The sequence below is a fragment of the Mobula hypostoma genome, chromosome 9, assembly GCF_963921235.1.
Source record: "Mobula hypostoma chromosome 9, sMobHyp1.1, whole genome shotgun sequence".
Lineage (NCBI taxonomy): Eukaryota > Metazoa > Chordata > Chondrichthyes > Myliobatiformes > Myliobatidae > Mobula > Mobula hypostoma.
The window spans coordinates 37,307,754-37,325,553 of record NC_086105.1 but is presented as its reverse complement, the minus strand read 5'-3'; the positions used below and the strand labels follow the sequence as shown (position 1 = coordinate 37,325,553).

Sequence of the window (17,800 nt, the reverse complement as noted above, 5' to 3'; positions counted from 1 at the left end):
TTGATAGCAGTGATAGGATTGGGCCGAGCCAGCATGGATTTACCAAGGGCAAATCATGCTTGACTAATCTATTGGAGTTTTTCGAGGATGTAACCAGGAAGATAGACGCGGGAGATCCAGTGGATGTGGTGTACCTTGACTTTCAGAAGGCATTCGATAAGGTACCACATAGGAGATTGGTGGGTAAAATCAGAGCTCATGGCATTTGGGGGAGGATATTGACATGGATAGAAAACTGGTTGGCAGATAGAAAGCAAAGGGTAGCAGTGAATGGGTGTTTCTCGGAATGGCAGGTGATGACTAGTGGGGTGCCACAGGGCTCGGTATTGGGACCACAGCTATTTACAATTTATGTCAATGATTTAGAGGAAGGCATTGTGAATAACATCAGCAAGTTTGCTGATGATACGAAGCTGGGTGGCAGTGTGACATGTGATGAGGATGTTAGAAGAATTCAAGGTGACTTGGATAGGCTGGGTGAGTGGGCAGAAACTTGGCAAATGGCGTTTAATGTGAATAAGTGTGAGGTTATTCACTTTGGGAGCAAGAACAGGAAGGCAGATTATTATCTGAATGGTGTGGAGTTAGGTAAGGGAGAAATACAAAGAGATCTAGGAGTGCTTGTTCATCAGTCTCTGAAGGTGAACGAGCAAGTGCAGCAGGCAGTGAAGAAGGTTAATGGAATGTTGGCCTTTATTACAAAGGGAATTGAGTACAAGAGCAAGGAAATCCTTTTGCATTTGTATAGGGCCCTGGTGAGACCACACCTGGAGTATTGTGTGTAGTTTTGGTCTCCAGGGTTAAGGAAGGACATCCTGGCTGTGGAAGAAGTGCAGCTTAGGTTCACTAGGTTAATTCCTGGGATGTCCGGACTGTCTTATGCAGAGAGGTTAGAGAGACTAGGCTTGTACACACTGGAATTAAGGAGATTGAGGGGGGATCTGATTGAGACATATAAGATTATTAAGGGATTGGACAAGATAGAGGCAGGAAATATATTCCAGACGCTGGGAGAGTCCAGTACCAGAGGGCATGGTTTGAGAATAAGGGGTAGGTCATTTAGGACAGAGTTGAGGAGGAACTTCTTCTCCCAGAGAGTGGTGGAGGTGTGGAATGCGCTGCCTCAGAAGGCAGTGGAGGCCAATTCTCTGGATGCTTTCAAGAAGGAGCTAGATAGGTATCTTATGGATAGGGGAATCAAGGGTTATGGGGACAAAGCAGGGACCGGGTATTGATAGTAGATGATCAGCCATGATCTCAGAATGGCGGTGCAGGCTCGAAGGGACGAAAGGTCTACTTCTGCACCTATTGTCTATTGACATTAACGGACTTACTGATTGCATCATTGGCTACATCAACGTCCGTGTGGACATTGTAATACCATCAAGGACTGTTTGCGGCTTCCCTAACAACAAACCATGGAGCGCCAGTGATCTAAAGGCGCTTCTCAACCACAAAAAGGGTGCCTTTAGATCAGGAGACAGGGAAGTATTGAAACATGTGCAGAGGGAGCTAAAGGAGAAGTTCAAGGTGGCTAAAGAGGAATACAGGAGAAATCAATTCTTTAATAGATTTGACAATTGCCCTGGTCTCACCCCACTCAGCACACCAGCCCAGGTGCCAAGGCAGCCAATGCTCCCTCAGTATCAAAGCCTCCCCTCCTCCCTTCTCCCTCGTCCAGATCAAAATGTGATGAACAACGCAGGCTGCCACTGTCCACATCCTCTCCTTGTCTCCTTGCCTGCACCTACCATCCACACCTTCACATACCAACTACTATCATCCTGATCTTCACCTCCCCTAGCCCCCACCTTCCACCAACTCCCCAGTCATCATGGACTCACCTTCACTACTGAGCAGATGAGAAGGGCCCTGGAGAAACTCAGACACAGCAAAGTATTGGAACTGGATGGTGCGAACCCCAAGGTCCTGAAGGAGTGTGCTGAGCAGCTGTGTGGAGTTCTCCAACACATTTTCAATCCGAGTCTCAGCCTGGAAGGGGTCCCAACTGCGTGGAAAACATCATGTGTGGTTCCAGTACCCAAGAAAGGCCAACTGAGAGTATTGAATGACTACCATCCATTGGCCCCGGCCTCACACATCATGAAGACCCTGGAGAGTTGGTCCTGGCTCACCTCTGACCCCTGGTCAGATCTGCCCTCGATCCCCTGCAGTTTGCCTACCAGGAGCACATTGGAGTCAATGATGTTGTAAACTATCGGCCGGACTCCCATTTGGATAAGCAGGGCAGCACTGTGAGGATCATGTTTTTTTTTGATTTCTCAATTGCCTTCAATACCATACAACCCTCATTGCTTGGGGGGGGGGAAGTTCAGTTCAATGTAGGTTGGCACTTCCATTGTATCCTGGATAGTGGACCATCTGACTGGCAGACCTTAGTTTGTGCGGCTTCAGAGCTGTGTGTCAGACATGGCTGTAAGCAGCACTGGGGCCCCACAGGGGACTGTATTAGCTCACTTCCTGTTTACTCCGTATACCTTGGATTTTAGATACAACACTGAGTCATGTCATCTGTAGAAATTCTCTGATGACTCGGCAATAGTTGGGTGTATGAAGGGAGGACGGGAGGGTGAATAGAGGGCCATTGTGGAGGACTTTGTCAGATGATGCAAGCTGAATCATCTGCAGCTTAACATCAGTAAGAAAAAGGAGATGATGATAGACTTTAGGAAGACTAAGCCTGCACTGATCCCCATTACTATTGATGGTGAGGATGTGGATGTGGTGAGGACCTACCTGTACCTGGGGGTGCACCTGGATGACAGATTTGAGTGGAGCACCAACACAGAGGCTGTGTACAAGAAGGGCCAGAGTCACTTCTACGTCCTGAGGAGATTGAGGTCTTTTGGAGTACGTAGGCCTCTCCTTCACATGTTCTACCAATCTGTTATCGCCAATACAATCTTCTATGCGATAGTGTGCTGGGGCAATGGCATCAACACAGTTGATGCCAACCGGCTCAGTAAACTGATTAGAAATGCTGGCTCTGTTATATGAGTCAAACTGGACACACTGGAGGTTGTGGTAGAACAAAGGACCCTCTGGAAAATCCTGGCAATTCAGGACAATGTTTTTCACCTTGGTTGAAAAGAGGAGCACATAGACTAGAGTGCTACAGGAGCCTCCGCTCCCACACCAGCAGGCACAGGAAGAGCTTCTTCCCTGAGGCTGTGACCCTGCTGAACCTCTCATCACAGTGCTAAGCAGTATTGCATCCGTATTGTACTGTTTCAGTACTTTTATATTTGTGTGCTTTAGCACTTTTTTATTTGCAGTTATTTTGTAAATAACACTATTCTTTGCATTTCTAGTCAGATGCTAAATGCATTTCATTGGCTTTGTATCTGTACTCGGCACAATGACAATAAAATCGAATCTAATCTAATCTAGATGTTTTTTTGATTTCTCAAGTGCCTTCAATACCATCCAGCCCTCATTGCTGGGGGAGAAGTTCTGTTCAATGCAAGCTGGCACTTCCATTGTATCCTAGGTATTGGAACATTTAGTAAAAGACAACTGCACTGTTCCAAAGAGCGCTATATGAGGTCATTCTTACCCTGGCCATTAGGCTCTATAATGAGTCAACCTATAACCAGGGAAGTCGTGGCACCTCCTGTTAGACTGAGGTAACTTTTTTTTATTCTTTCTTACTTCTCTTCTAGTATTTGTATATCTGTGCACTTGTAATACTACTGTGACTCCGTTATTTCCTTTGGGATCCTGTCAGGACACTGGAGCAGGGATCCAATCACAGACCCAGTACTGTGCACAGTGATATCAATTGAGTAACAAATCCCGAGGTGCAAGCAAAGTCAGTGTCAAAATTCAGGCAGAAATCAAAACAACCAGAGAAATCCAAAACCAGAATCAGGAAACAAGCAGAGTTGATATTCGGACGGACAGAGTTCAGATACGAATGCTGGAAAGGCTCAGGAAAATTCATTGGCACAATCTGGCAAGAAACAGGTGAAAATACAGGACTGAGATACACTGAGCAATAAACAGAGTGGTAGATGATAGGTGGAGCACAATGAGACACAGGTGGCAGCAATACAGGTAATAATGAGAGACAGATGAGAGATGGAGTACTCGGTAATACAGGGACCAGAGTAGAGCAGGATTGGGGACAGGAGCACACGGCAATACAAAACCACAGACTTGACAGCTAGAGGGAAACACTCAAAAAGACAAGAGTTAACTGGAGGTACTGACAGATCAATAAAGTATCTATCTCTCTCTCTATCTGTGATCACTATTTTAGACGGCTATGAAATACAATCATTGGTCTGTTAAAATTTCCTAGTTGAATTTCTGGATGTATTATGTCATGTTGGACTTCTTTATGTTCAACAGGTGTAGCACCTACCCGGGGTATCACAACAGTGGCTATCTGTCTATGGGACGACTTATTCAAAGCAAAGGGAGCCCAGTATTTTCATAACCCATGCTTTCAGTCAGTATGTACATAAAGAACACTTGTGAAACAGCAACACAGAGTGGCTATGTTTACCTGTGTGCTATTTTTAATTGTAGCATTCTTCTGCACCAACCAAGAGGAAATTTGCTTCAGCATATGGCTCACTGCTCCACCTGGTGGTGGCTTTGCTCATTAGGCCATCGAGCAGCTTTTTTTAAAAAAGTATGTGGTACGGAAAATTCAGTCAAGGTCGCCTCCTGCTAAGCTTTGCAGCATAGTACTGGTCTGGTAGGTATCCCTCTGAACTGAGTAAGGATGTAATAGTAACATTAAATGGATGGACACGATAGTTGTGGAGCTCATCATCAACAACAATGAGACGGCCTACAGATAAGAGGAGGAAGAGCTCGAGGCGCATAACCTCTTCCTCAATGTCAACAAGACAGAGCAGATGTTTATTGACTTTTGGAGAACTCGCTCCACTCACACCCCTCTTTACGTCGGCAGCACGGCAGTGGAAATTGCGGGCAGTTTCAAACTCCTGGGATGCACGTCTCGCACAAACTCGCATGGTCCCAGAACACATTCTACAAAGCAAGAGAGCTCACCAATGCCTCCACTTTTGGAGGAGGCTGAAGAGAGCTGGACTATGCACATCAATACTCATGTCCTCTTATACAGATACGCGGTGGAGAGCATCCTAACAAGCTGCACCACTGCATGGTATGGAAACTGCACAGTGGCGGACAGGAAGGCTCTATAATGGGTAGCCCAAGCAGCTCAACCCACCAGCAGCACCAGCCTACCTGTCGTCAAGGATGTGTGTACAGAAAGGTGTTGGAAAAGGGGCACATCATGAAGGTTCCTACCCACCCTGCCAATGGACTGTTTGTCCCACTCCCATCAGGGAGACCAGGTAGCATCCACACCAGGACCACTAGACTCAAAAGCAGTTACTTTGCTCAAGCAGGAAGGCTGATCAACACCTCCACCCACTAACCCACCCAACTACCAGTCAGCCACCTTATGTACAGACACTCCTGTACCTAGCATCACCTTATGGACAAACAATTAATCTATGTATATAAGCTGCCTTATGCGATAAATATCTATATTTATTGTGTTCTTTATCTTATTGTGTCATTTTTGTGCTGCAATGGATCTGGAGTAACGATTATTTAGTTCTCCTTGACACTTGTGTACTGGAAATGACATGAAACAATCTTGAAGGGGGGTCCTGCTGAAGGGTCTCATCCCGAAGCATCAGCTCATTAACTCTTTTCCACAGACGCTGCCTGACCTGCTGAGTTCCTCCAGCATTTTCTGTGCGTTGCTTGGATTTCCAGCATCTGCACATTCTCTTGTGTTTGTGATTAAACAACCTTGAATTATATTGTTCATAATTGATGTACTTAGTATCTTTAATAGTATCAATAACTATTATAATTTGCCAAAATATGTGTCTAAAGTGCGAAATATTTTGAACTCAGTCACATCTTTTAACATGGAATTGATTATTCAGAGCTGTGGGTCCAGGCTCTGTCTGTCTCCCTGGCATACACAGAAGATCTCTTCTTTCTCTCCTCCTTCATACGTTCTCCTGGTTCATTAATGACTATATTGATGCTGCTTGCTGCCCTTATACTGAACGCAGAAGTTTCATCACCTTTTGGTGCCATTTTTCACCCTGCTCTTACAGTAAGTAGGTTTATCTCTGACTCATCCCTTTCACTTCTCTATCTATATTTCTAGGGATTTTGTATTGACCAATATCCACTATCAACCCACTAACCTCCAGCGCTTTCCCTCATACATGTCTTCCAATCCTGTTACCTGCAGGACTTAATGCAATTCTATCTGTTTCTCTGGTTCCATTGTATCTATTGTGATGAGATCACTTTCCACGTTGTTTCCAAGATGCTTCCCTTTTTTCCTAACTCTACGCAGAGTTGACAGGGCTATTAAACTCATCGGTTTCACGTCCTGCACCTCTGCTCTCACTCCCTCTCATCACATCCAGAGAGAAGGATTCCCAGGTTGTCATGCCCTGCCCTCCACTCTCCACTCCCCCTGCGAAATGTCCAGCAGAGTCTGGGATAGTGCTGGGGGCACCTATAAGTGTTGCCATGCTTCTGACATCGACATAGCATGCCCACAACTTACTGACCGTAACTAGTATATCGTTGGAACGTGCGAGGAAACCGAAGCACCTGGTCAAGCCCAGCAGTGACACCTACCTGACAATCCAGAGGATTGTCTGGGTTGACCTGTCCACTAAAAGTAGCCATAATCAAGTTCAGCCAGTATCTACCTCATCAGTCATAATTCTCAACAGAATAATGAGGTGGGAAGATGGCGGTGCGACGCAGCTCACAGCGGCCACTCCGGTGGTGATGTCTGTTATTTGTCAAGTAGAGTGCCGTGCACAATCCTGATTTGATGGAGACGGATGTGAGAGCACAGAGGAACATCTGGTGAAACTTCTGAAATGCCTGCTTCGCTGCTGCTGCTACTGTGTGGTCCAGAATCTCCGGAGGGGAAGGCCCCGAGTCCTCGGCTTTGCTTGTTGCTCGGCGGCCGGGGCACGGTTGAAGCACTCGGCAGAGGATGGTGCTCGGAGAGGCTGTGTCGGAGGGGCTGGTCAGAGGCTCGAGGTTTTTGGATGGACTCAGAGTCCGCTTCCAATGGTGCTGCATCAACAAGTTGGTGGCGCTTGGAAGTTCATGGCAGGGAGAGTTCCTCCCTTCTGCCGCCTGCGTGGGATGATGAGTCTATCGGGACTTTGAGACTTTTTTTTACCGTGCCCATGGTCTGCTCTTTATCAAATTATGGTATTGCTTTGCACTGTTGTAACTATATGTTATAATTATGTGGTTTTGTCAGTTTTAGTCTTGATTTGTCCTGTGTTTTCTTATGATATCATTCTGGAGGAACGTTGTACCATTTTTTAAAGTAAGCATTTCTAAATGACAATAAACGGAAACTGAACTGATAATGGAAGCTGTGCAGCTCATGTAGAGCTTAATCACCATTAATGTGTTTGGGTTTAACCAAAATCACCTAGCTGCAGATTTCATTACAACCATTGCTGTGTGGGAGGAGGAACTGAATTCCACAGAGTGAGATGAAATAATTGCTCTTGGTATGAAGACAACATATGACAAGCACGGCAATAAGGAACTCTGGTAGGAATCAGACATAAAAGTCTCCACTAGTTGGAATGAAACCTTGTTCACTGAAGATGTAGTGGGTGTAGGTGAGAAGTTATTTCAGGCACAGGAAACTGATGCATCACCCCAAGGGCAATGTCTAATGTTTAATCATCTACAACTACTTCATCAACAACTTTCCCACCATTGTAAGGCCAGAAGTAGATATACTCTATTCATTGATAATTAATGATGTTCAGTCCTGTCCGTGCTTCCTAGGACAATAGGGGCAATTTTCTGTTGCTCTAAGATCGCTTACTCCCTGCCCCTAGAACCATGCTGGTTTTGCAGATTACTTTGCCTCCCGGGGCATTGGGAGGCTGCATTAATGTCATTGAAAGTTGGGAGGGATTTCGATCCCAGATATGGATGTCAAAGTCTCAGTGTTACTTAATGTTGTCAATGTTGCACCTAGCAGCACTCAGAACAGGTCAAATTTAAAAAGAACAATTTAAATAATTACATTTAAGTCACAAAATATATTTGGACACTGAAAAGCAATTAAGAACACCAAAATTAACTGAAGTGAATAATAAAAAATTTCTCAATGTATTTGGTTTTTTTTTCCTGTGAACTCTTTTCCCCTATACAATTGAACGGGGATGCTATGCTTGTTGGGAGGGTCACTGGGAAGGCTTTCTCTGAAAAGATCGGCTCAGTGCACTCCACGAGGAATTTACTGAGCAGTTGTTGCCAGTGATGTAAGTGTGGAGGATGTGGCCGCTACCTTAGGCCAGATCCGGAACTGCTCACTGGGACCTCATGGTTCCAGTATATGTCCTGCCACCGGGGCAAAAAAATCTGCCTCTTTGGAACAATGTGTGCCCGCATATAACTTAACCTGGGCAACATTGAGGTTTGTACTTCCAAGTGTATGGAACCCCCTTACACAGTGTCAGACTACCATCAATAGAATGAAATTTAAGTTATCTCTTATTAACATTAAATGGCATTGCCATCTTCAACTTGAGCACTTTCAATATCCTGGCATGAAGACTCACCAGGATTCCCAAAAGGAATTGCCATGGATACAGTGGCTTCAAGAAATAGCCAGAGACTTAAGTATTCTACAATGAATGACTGACCTGTTGAATCTTCAAACCTTCTCCAACATTTGTGATTCACAGCATGGAGGTGTGATGGTAAATAACTTGTAACCAAATCCAAAATATGCATCACTATCCAGAACTAAACAGACCACACCTGGCAGTTAGTCGGGCCACTAGTGTGCCATTGTGGCAGTGTGGGCCAGCTGCTAGATTCACTGCAGCAACTTACCAAGACACCTATTGCACCATGACCTCTACCTCTAGGAAGAACAAGATAACAACCAGCTCAAGGCTGCTCTCCAAGTCACAAAGCATTCTCATTTGAAATAGATCACTCTTTCTCCATTGTCACTGAGCCAAGTTCCTGGAATTCCCTTTAATTGGAAATACCTTCACCACACGGAGCACAGTGGTTCATGAAGCAAAGTGTTGACATCTTTCTCAGTGACAATCAGGGATGAACGCTGGCCTTGGAAGAGACATCCAATTCTCATGAATAAATACAAAATAACGTGATATTTGTTGAATCTTTAACATTCCGGTGCAGAGAAATCTTACAGATTGGCTTCTGGGCTGATCAGTGCATTGCCTGTTAATTACTGGCCTTAAAAAGTTTATTGCTGTTGTGAAGTCAGTCAATTGCTTGAATTTTGTTATCATTGTACTGATGCTGTATGAGAGAAGGAGGAGACCTTCCCACTTTCAAATCTCTTACTAGCTCTTCTTTCTGTTAGTCCTGATTTTATACTTATACTTTATACGTTTGTACTTTATTGTCGCCAAACAATTGGTACTAGAACATGCAATCATCACAGCGATATTTGATTCTGCGCTTCATGCTCCCTGGATTACAAATTTAAATACTAAAAATATTAAAAATAGTTAAAATTAGTAAATATTAAAATTTAAATTATAAATCATAAATAGAAAATAGAAAAATGGGAAGTAAGGTAGTGCAAAAAAAAAACCGAGAGACAGGTCCAGATATTTGGAGGGTACGGCCCAGATCCGGGTCAGGATCCGTTCAGCAGTCTTATCACAGTTGGAAAGAAGCTGTTCCCAAATCTGTCCATACGAGTCTTCAAGCTCCTGAACCTTCTCCCAGAGGGAAGAGGGACAAAAAGTTTGTTGGCTGGGTGGGTCGTGTCCTTGATTATCCTGGCAGCAATGCTCCGACAGACGAAGGGTCTCGGCCCGAAACGTCAACTGTACCTCTTCCTAGAGATGCTGCCTGGCCTGCTGCGTTCACCAGCAACTTTGATGTGTGTTGCATGCATTTTATCAATAGTTTTATTAATAGTGACCCCAAAATTACCAAGTTATGGGAAAAGCCCATCTCATTCACTAATTAATCCTCCATCCCTGCTTGGTCTTGTCTTTATCTGACTCCATATTCATCAACATGGTTGGCTCTTAATTGTCATTAGAAATAGTATTGTCAGCTCTATCTGCAATACATAGCTGGAAACACAAATAAAGTATTCTGCATTAAGAGACTGTCCCATTGCCTCTGCCTACCAGTCCCATTGACTTTGATTCACAAGTTAGAAGTCTGATGGCATCCACTCTATTGTCTGGATGGATACTGCTCCCACAACTATTGAAAATATCATTGCCACACAAGACAAAACCGTCTGCATCCCAGGAATATTCACACTCTTCATCAGTGGAACACCATTGATGCAATGTGGACCATGTACAACCTACAGTCCAGCAACTAGCTAGGGCTTCTTTAGTGGCACCAAATTCTGGGGGAAATTAGGTGTAATGCAGGGGTTCCCAACTTCTACCAATACCGTTAAGCAAGGGGTTCGTGGACTCCAGCTTACTAACAGTTCTGTTAGTATGGAGCAAGGCAGCTTCTATAATAACGTAACTCTCACACTCAGTGTAATAGCACTCTGACTACAATTTGATGAGTCTCACATTCAGAAGTGCAATATGCTATTAAAATACTGGGTGCTTCCTGGGGCCCAGGATCTGCCAGATACAAGCACATTTCTTTTTTTTTCCTGCTAGTAAAATGGGGCTCATTTTTTTCAAAATAATGTGCCTTTTGCAATGCAATTTATAGGGCTGTAGGTGTGATGCAGTTGTGGGCAGCTGTAATGGGTCTTCTTTTACACTGAGTAGTGTGCTTCCAACACCAGATATGACAGGGACCTGGCACCAGGCACGGAAAGAATCCAGAAGTAACAAAATGGAGTTTTGGCTGAGGTGAAATCGGTTTCCTGAGCTAAGCATAATAAGGCTCAAGCATGTACGTTCTTGGACCTGCCAGTGCTAGGTGTAATGGGGACCAGCAATAATTGCATTAAGAGCCCAGACCTGTTACAAAACATGAATGCCGATGTAATCTGACCTCTATTTCTAGTTACAATAGGGTGTCCAACTCTCCTGCACAATATGTAATAAGGTCTTGTGCCAAGGGCTCTGTCAATATTTGTAAGAAAACTCACACTCTGTTAATAGGTTTCTTGTTTGATGTGCAGTAAAGCTCTGACTTAAGCTATACTGGGACAATGGCATTGGGTGTTAGGTATGTTTCACACTGGGTATATCGAGCCTTTGGCAACTAGCTAGCTTAAGTAATAGAGTGACAGCAGATGGTGAAGTGCATCTGTGCGATTGTTATAACGAATCTTGTGCATATTACAATGGGACTCTGGCACTCGATGTAATAATTAACAGTCAGAGTGTAATGGGTTTTCTACTCTGGGTATAATTGAGTTTCAGAACAAGGATATATGCAGCACTCAGTGTAATGGAGGTCATATGGTTGATGCGATGAAGATCAGATACAATGAGGATCTAGCAATCATTGTGATGGTTCACCAGAAACAGGAATAATGCATACTGATATCAAGATAAACATTATTTATAATTGGGGCTCAGGCATTGACTGTACAGTGAAGAACCTCCTGCAATGGATGAAATGAATTTGTCACACTGGGTGTTGAGGAGCTCCTTCACAGGGTGCAATGGGCAATAAAGCTGAGGGTAATGAAGTTCGATACTCATGTAATTTGGCTCCAGGGCTATATGAAATGGGAGCCTGTAATGAGGGGCCAGCAACCGATGGAATGGTTAATGCACCAGATGTAATGGGGCTGTGTCAGAGAGTGTAATGAATCACTTGCACTGGCTGTAATGAGGCTCTTGCTCTCTTGGTCCACCACTCATTTGTAGAGATTGTTCCTCACAACGTACAATTGATGAGTTGCCTGGATGTAATAATATTCCAGTATCAGATGTAACTGATTTACCACACTTGGTATAACAGGTCTGTCACACTAGGATAAAGTGTCTCTGGCATGACTGCAATAGGACTCCAGAAGCTGAGATATTGGAGCTCGAGCTCATTGCATGACAGAGTCTGGCAATGGAAGTAAAGGAATTCCGGGGTAGGTTTAACGGGTTTCTCATACTGAGTGGATATGGGCTCCAAGCTAGTTACAGAGGATTTTGGTACTAGGTATAGTCAGCACCAGACTATTTGTATAGGACAGGGACCACAGAGATTAGAATATTGCTAATTTTATGGATGCTGAGTGATATGTGGCTGGTCAAGAGTCCTGGGAGAAGTCACATCTTAGAGTGATAAAGACAGGAATTTTGGCTGCAGATGATCTGAGTTGATCAATGGTACATAGTGGACTTCCAGATGGGAGCAGGTGCTGTTTCCACTTGTTCAACGTGAAAGACTGTGTAGAGTTCAGTCCCTTTATCTAAAAAGAGCACAAGCTTGCCTTATAGGGAGTGCAACAATGATTTGCCAGAATGGTTCCTGGGCTGGCAGTTTTACTGAACAGGTAGAAACTGAGCCTAGCAAACTAGAAGAATGAAGGGCGATTTTATTGAAAATTACAACACTTATATAGGGCTTGACTGGGCGAATGGTATGGAGGATATTCCCCTTGGCCGAGGAGCCTTGAACCCCGAGGAGTCTCAGTCACAGAATAAGTGCCATATACCACAAAAATGAGGAGAAACGTTTTCATAGAGCTATAAAGTCAATCAGATGATAAATCTGTCCCCAAGAGGGCTGCAGAGGTTCACTTGTTGAATTCATTCAAAATAGAAATGGACAGATTTAGCAGATATTAAAGAAATGAAGGGACGTTGAGTCAAAAAATGGAGGTGGAAGATAGCATTATCTTGGAAGAACAGCAGAGCAAAATAGTCTCCCCTTGCACACTTCGTCCTAACCTTTTCTCAGGTTTAAACTCTCAGAGTCTAACTAACTCTAACAAGTGTTTGTAGGGAAGGAGAGTAAAGTTATTGGACAGGGAACAGCATATGTGGGAAATCATCCCAGATTTTCGGTCAAGAGTTTTTCTGTTCACCCACGACCGGTTAATGAACGAGCATCGTGATAAATGAGATGGCGTGCTGGGGTCATAGGAGCGGTAGTACAAGGAAGGAGCTGGCTGTTGTCAGCACACGCCTAGAACTTGTTGCAATGTTTCCAGACGGCGTTGCTGAGACGGTAGGTGACTGGGACAATGGAGGGGGACGGGATTAGATCCTTGGTGGACACGAGGCCATTGCCGAAGAATGGATGGAGAGGAGGGATGGAATGCTTTACCAGCCGGCAGAGAGTGGAAGGGAGAAACGGGAGGAGGGTGTTGGCCAAGCAGGATGAAGAAGGGCGGTGTGCCATTATCGCATAGCTGACCATTTGTGGGTTTGATAGGAAATTATGACTCTTTCCCACCTTTGCCACTGAACATGGAAATGGATGCCTGGCCCATCTCTGGGATTGAACTTTCATCCTGCGACAGTGACAGTCTCTATCTAATTTAATTGGTTTACACCGGGATTTTGGAGGATTATTGCTCGGGATGATGGGATTACCCAGGCAGAGCAAACACCAGGCGCACCAGTTATTGGATTATTAAGTGTCGTTGGTTCTGGGGGATGATCCCAGCTGCGGTGGGGGATTCTGGAACTGAGTTGCTCCCAGGACTGTGAATTCAGGCGGGGACGTGAGCAGCGATGCTGAGGTGGGCGTCAGCGGTTTGGGGGTGATCTGCCCGTGCTGGGACTTTACCAGGGATGCTCAGGCTGCCTTGGCAATGGGTTTATTCCGCCGCCGTTGACGTCATGAGGCAGAGGGAGGTTTAGGCACTGCCTCAGCCGAGATGGCGGCTTGCTTCAGTCCGAGGAAGGTGCAGTCGTGCTGAACGGACCCACCGATAGAGGAGGCCGGCCAGATGATGCTGTGGGGTGGAATTTTGCCGATGCAGAGGCCGTGAATCATCTGCTCGCCGTCATTCCCCCTCGGAGCGCGTATTCGCGGCTGCAGCGAGCCGAGCCGGGCACGGCAGGTGGATCATCGCCCCGCACCCTTGCACCCGCTCGGGACCATGGCCGCAGAAGGTGAGCTGCTCAAGTCGCAGAGCGTGGAGCAGTACAAGGCTGAGATCGAGAGGCTGGCCAAAGAGCTGTCCGAAACGACCCACGAGAAGATCCAGGCTGCAGAGTACGGGCTGGTGGTGCTGGAGGAGAAGCAGTCGCTGAAACAGCAGTACGACGAGCTGGAAAGCGCCTACGAGACCGTCAGACACGAGCTGGAGCAGTTGAAAGAGGTAGGTGGGGAGGGACGCCCAGCCCCGGGCAGGCAGAGCGGAGCCGCCTGATGCTACCCTCCCCTCACCGTCTCCGCGGCTCCGGTCTGTGCCCGCTCCCCCAACACGGGACCGATGCGTCGGTGTTTTGTCTCATACCCTTTCAGGAGCTGGGTTCACGGTCTGCGGCAGAGCGGAATTCACCTCAGTGATAGAGCTACGTGGATTGAGACCCTAAGATTGTACGGGCCCTGCCTCTACTCTCTCTCTCCGCTGTATCGCCGTCCGTGGAATTATTAGATACTATCCGCACTATAGGATATTAGATCCCGTCCTGTCTGTTTCTGCATGAACGGTGGGGTCGAGCTGATATTTAAAAGAAATATAGTGACTGTGGGATAGGATTGCAAAACCCAAAGGCGTTCTCTTGACATTAGTCATCAAAGTAGACCCGCTGCTGTCTGCTTCACGTTGATTTCACACAAGATTTGCCGTCACCGATCCTGCAGAGAGGCTGGGATTAGAGAGCAATGTTTGCCAGCCCCGGACTCACCAGCGCGGAATGGCTTTCTTCATTAATAAGAAAATGATAGGCCACGTTTACCGAGCGGTAGCCGTTGAAGGCGATGCTTAAAGGCGGGGAAGCTCTCTTTCTAAAGGTGTGCCGATGATATGTTGAAATACACAAAAAAATCAACAACTCAATGTTTAGTGCGGTCAGTATTCGTGTAAGCTGCCATCTATCCCATCGCTTCTCTTAGTGCAGGAGGTCAGATGGAACACACAGAGAGACCATGAAACCCCTAATGGTCCTGGCTGGAGAGCAATAATGATTTACAGTTCGCCCCTCCCTTAAACTGTGCTCGCAGAGATAACGGAGAAAACAAACGGCAGGGAGCGAGTCATTTCTGTCAGATATCTGCCAAACGAGCCTCCTGAATCTTCCTCAGCTGTTGACTTAATCCCAGTGTTGGTCGGAGAATCTGTGATAAGGATGATTTTCCACACGGAATAATTGGGATCTGGCGATGGTGGACGGCGGTAGTTTAATCACAGGGTTTTACATGACGATTGTGAAATCAGAGTGAGTCCTGGCGATCACCTGAACCCTGAAATTGATTACACTCTTGAAATCCTCCAGCTATTTATAATCACACCTTGTTACCACCTTTCTGCTGTGACATTTCATCGCCTCCATCGGTTTTTATTGCACTGTGACCTTGATGCCATATGTTAATATTGATAAATAATGATCTTCAACTGTTTAGCAAAGCTTTCGGCAGTTAACATTCTCTTGTATTTAGCGTTGGATGCACAAGTCACACTAGTGAAATGATTTGCACTGACACTTTCATTGTCACGTATGGAAGCAGTGACACAATTAATACTTCTGTGCGTTTGGGGGTTGTGGGTTTCGTTTGGCAGCCCATCCCATTTTGCCTCTGAACTGTGGTCGTTTACTCCTTTCAAAGGTAGTGGTGGATCAGCGCGTTGTTGTGGGTTTGGGGGTCACAGGTAATGATGGAGGTTTACTTTCTGGACTGAAACAAATAGGCTTTTTACGTCAGTTTGATAGTTTCATAGACAATGATACCAGTGACTTGTTACACATTCATTTTATTGCTCGGGTACTTGGATTTGATTCATGAGTTGAACTTGTGTCTCCAATACACCAGGCTTCTGGAAACCAGTCCAGTAACATTACAATTGTGCTGGTTATGGGTGCTGGTGTTTCCATGTGTTTGAATAAATGATAGATGGGGGTGGGCTCTATCATTATTTGTAGGCCTTTTCTATACAGTAATGTGCTCAGAAATATACCTGTATTGGAAATAATTCAGAAGATGTGAAGCTTGGGTACATGCATATGCCTGCTTGTACTGAACAGTTACTTGCACTCAAAAAAGATGAAGTCATTTACTGACAGAAAATAACAGCGTAAGCAACTTGTGACTGCAGAACTTGTGTCTTTTATGTTCAGTGCATCTGTAAGGCAGCATTGCCCATCCTTAGCACACAGTGACTGGTGCAGTGTCATAATGAGGCTTTGTTCCTTCCCCTGCCCAGTTGCTAGATGAGCTCAGCGTGCCAATGTAATATGCTGTCTGGACTGGCAAAAGGAAAATAAACACCAAGAGTTGTGAGGCCCCAGTAACCATAAACTTACCTGCAGTGACTTTCTCTCGAAGAGATGTTGGTAGTAGCACATGGAATATTGGTACACTGGGATTGGGTGAGGATCATAAGATAGAAATAAAATCTGTGGCCAGTTTATTGCAACTTTACAAGGAGGTGCAGGAAGAAAGAGACTGGAATGATTGTGTTCAAAAACATTTGACTGTGGGAGGGTAGGTTGAAAAAAATTAAAATGTAGAGGGTATTGAGGATCTAAAGGACAAGAGCAAGGAGGCTATCTTGAAACTTTGTAAAACACAGATGACACCACACTTTAGGAAGGATATGGAGAATGAACGAACAATTCAATGGAATGGTTCTGTGGAAGAGGAATTCCAGCTACAAGGTTAGACTGAGGAAGTGGCTTTGTTGGAACATAGGAGATGAGGAGAATTTGATAGAGGTGTATAAAATCATTCCTGGTTTTGACTGGGAAAACAGAGAAATAGCCCTGATTAGCAGAGTGCTTGAGAGTATACAAAATTAAAAGTGAGTGGGGCAAAAATATAACATGCAAGCCTTTTTCATCCAGCAAGAAGTTATAAACTGAAAAAAAAACATTACCTGTTAATATGGTGAGTGCATTCAAATTGGAATTGGAGGGATAAAAGTAAAAAGCAAATTATAGGGCAATGGGGAAAGAGAGGGAATGGGATTCATAGGAATGATGTACAGGGACTGGCAAAGATTTGATTGTCTGAATGGTTTCTTTGTATGTTGTAACAAGTCTCTTCTCTGATTCAATATGAAAAATTACTGTCTTGGCAACGGGAATAAGGGATGACTAAAAACTGAAGTGCTGAAATTAATTTAGTACTCTAAGCTAAAGAGTGAGGGAAAATCAGTCAGAGTACCTGGTCATTACACACATTGTAAATCTTCTTACAAGTGCATGGATGTTAGGCAGGGTTGGCCACAGGGATGGCAACAGGCTTCACCACAGTGCTTTGGGTACCTTATGATTGTATTTCAGGCATTAGTTTGAGTGAGAGATTAGTGTAGAGGTATAACATGGAATGGAGGGATACTAGAATTTGAGGGACAAACCATTTATTTCATTCAAGGATCCTGCTAATGAACATGAATGTAAAAGTAAAGCACTAAGTTCAGACGCTGAACAAAAACAAATGTTATATTTGCAATATGTAAATTATACATTGACATTGTTCGAAGTTCTTCCCATTTCACCTTTGTACTTTACATCCCAATCCACGTGCAACAATGTGACATCACTGGAAGGAAGTACACTCAGGTCTCCTGATGGTGAAGCTACATCCAATTGTTGTTTTGTGGTTTTGTAAGTAATAGAATTTCATTCTGCAGAAATCTTTTCTCATTTTAACAATAATGGGAAAAGGA

The 17,800-nt window shown here is 44.8% G+C and overlaps 1 protein-coding gene across 4 annotated transcripts in view; it reads left to right on the top strand.

Moving 5' to 3' along the window:
* Positions 1 to 12,550: 12,550 nt before the first annotated feature.
* The window catches only part of LOC134351649 (protein bicaudal D homolog 1-like), a 230,858-nt gene continuing 225,608 nt past the window's right edge, over positions 12,551 to 17,800 (top strand). For 2 of the 4 annotated variants that reach the window (XM_063058092.1, XM_063058093.1), the window contains exon 1: positions 12,551 to 14,287. In XM_063058092.1, coding sequence (XP_062914162.1) covers positions 14,066 to 14,287 — 222 coding nt within the window. In that variant the 5' untranslated portion in view covers positions 12,551 to 14,065. The remainder of the gene's footprint in view (positions 14,288 to 17,800) is intronic. The other 2 variants (XM_063058089.1, XM_063058090.1) reach the window with 2 other exon arrangements.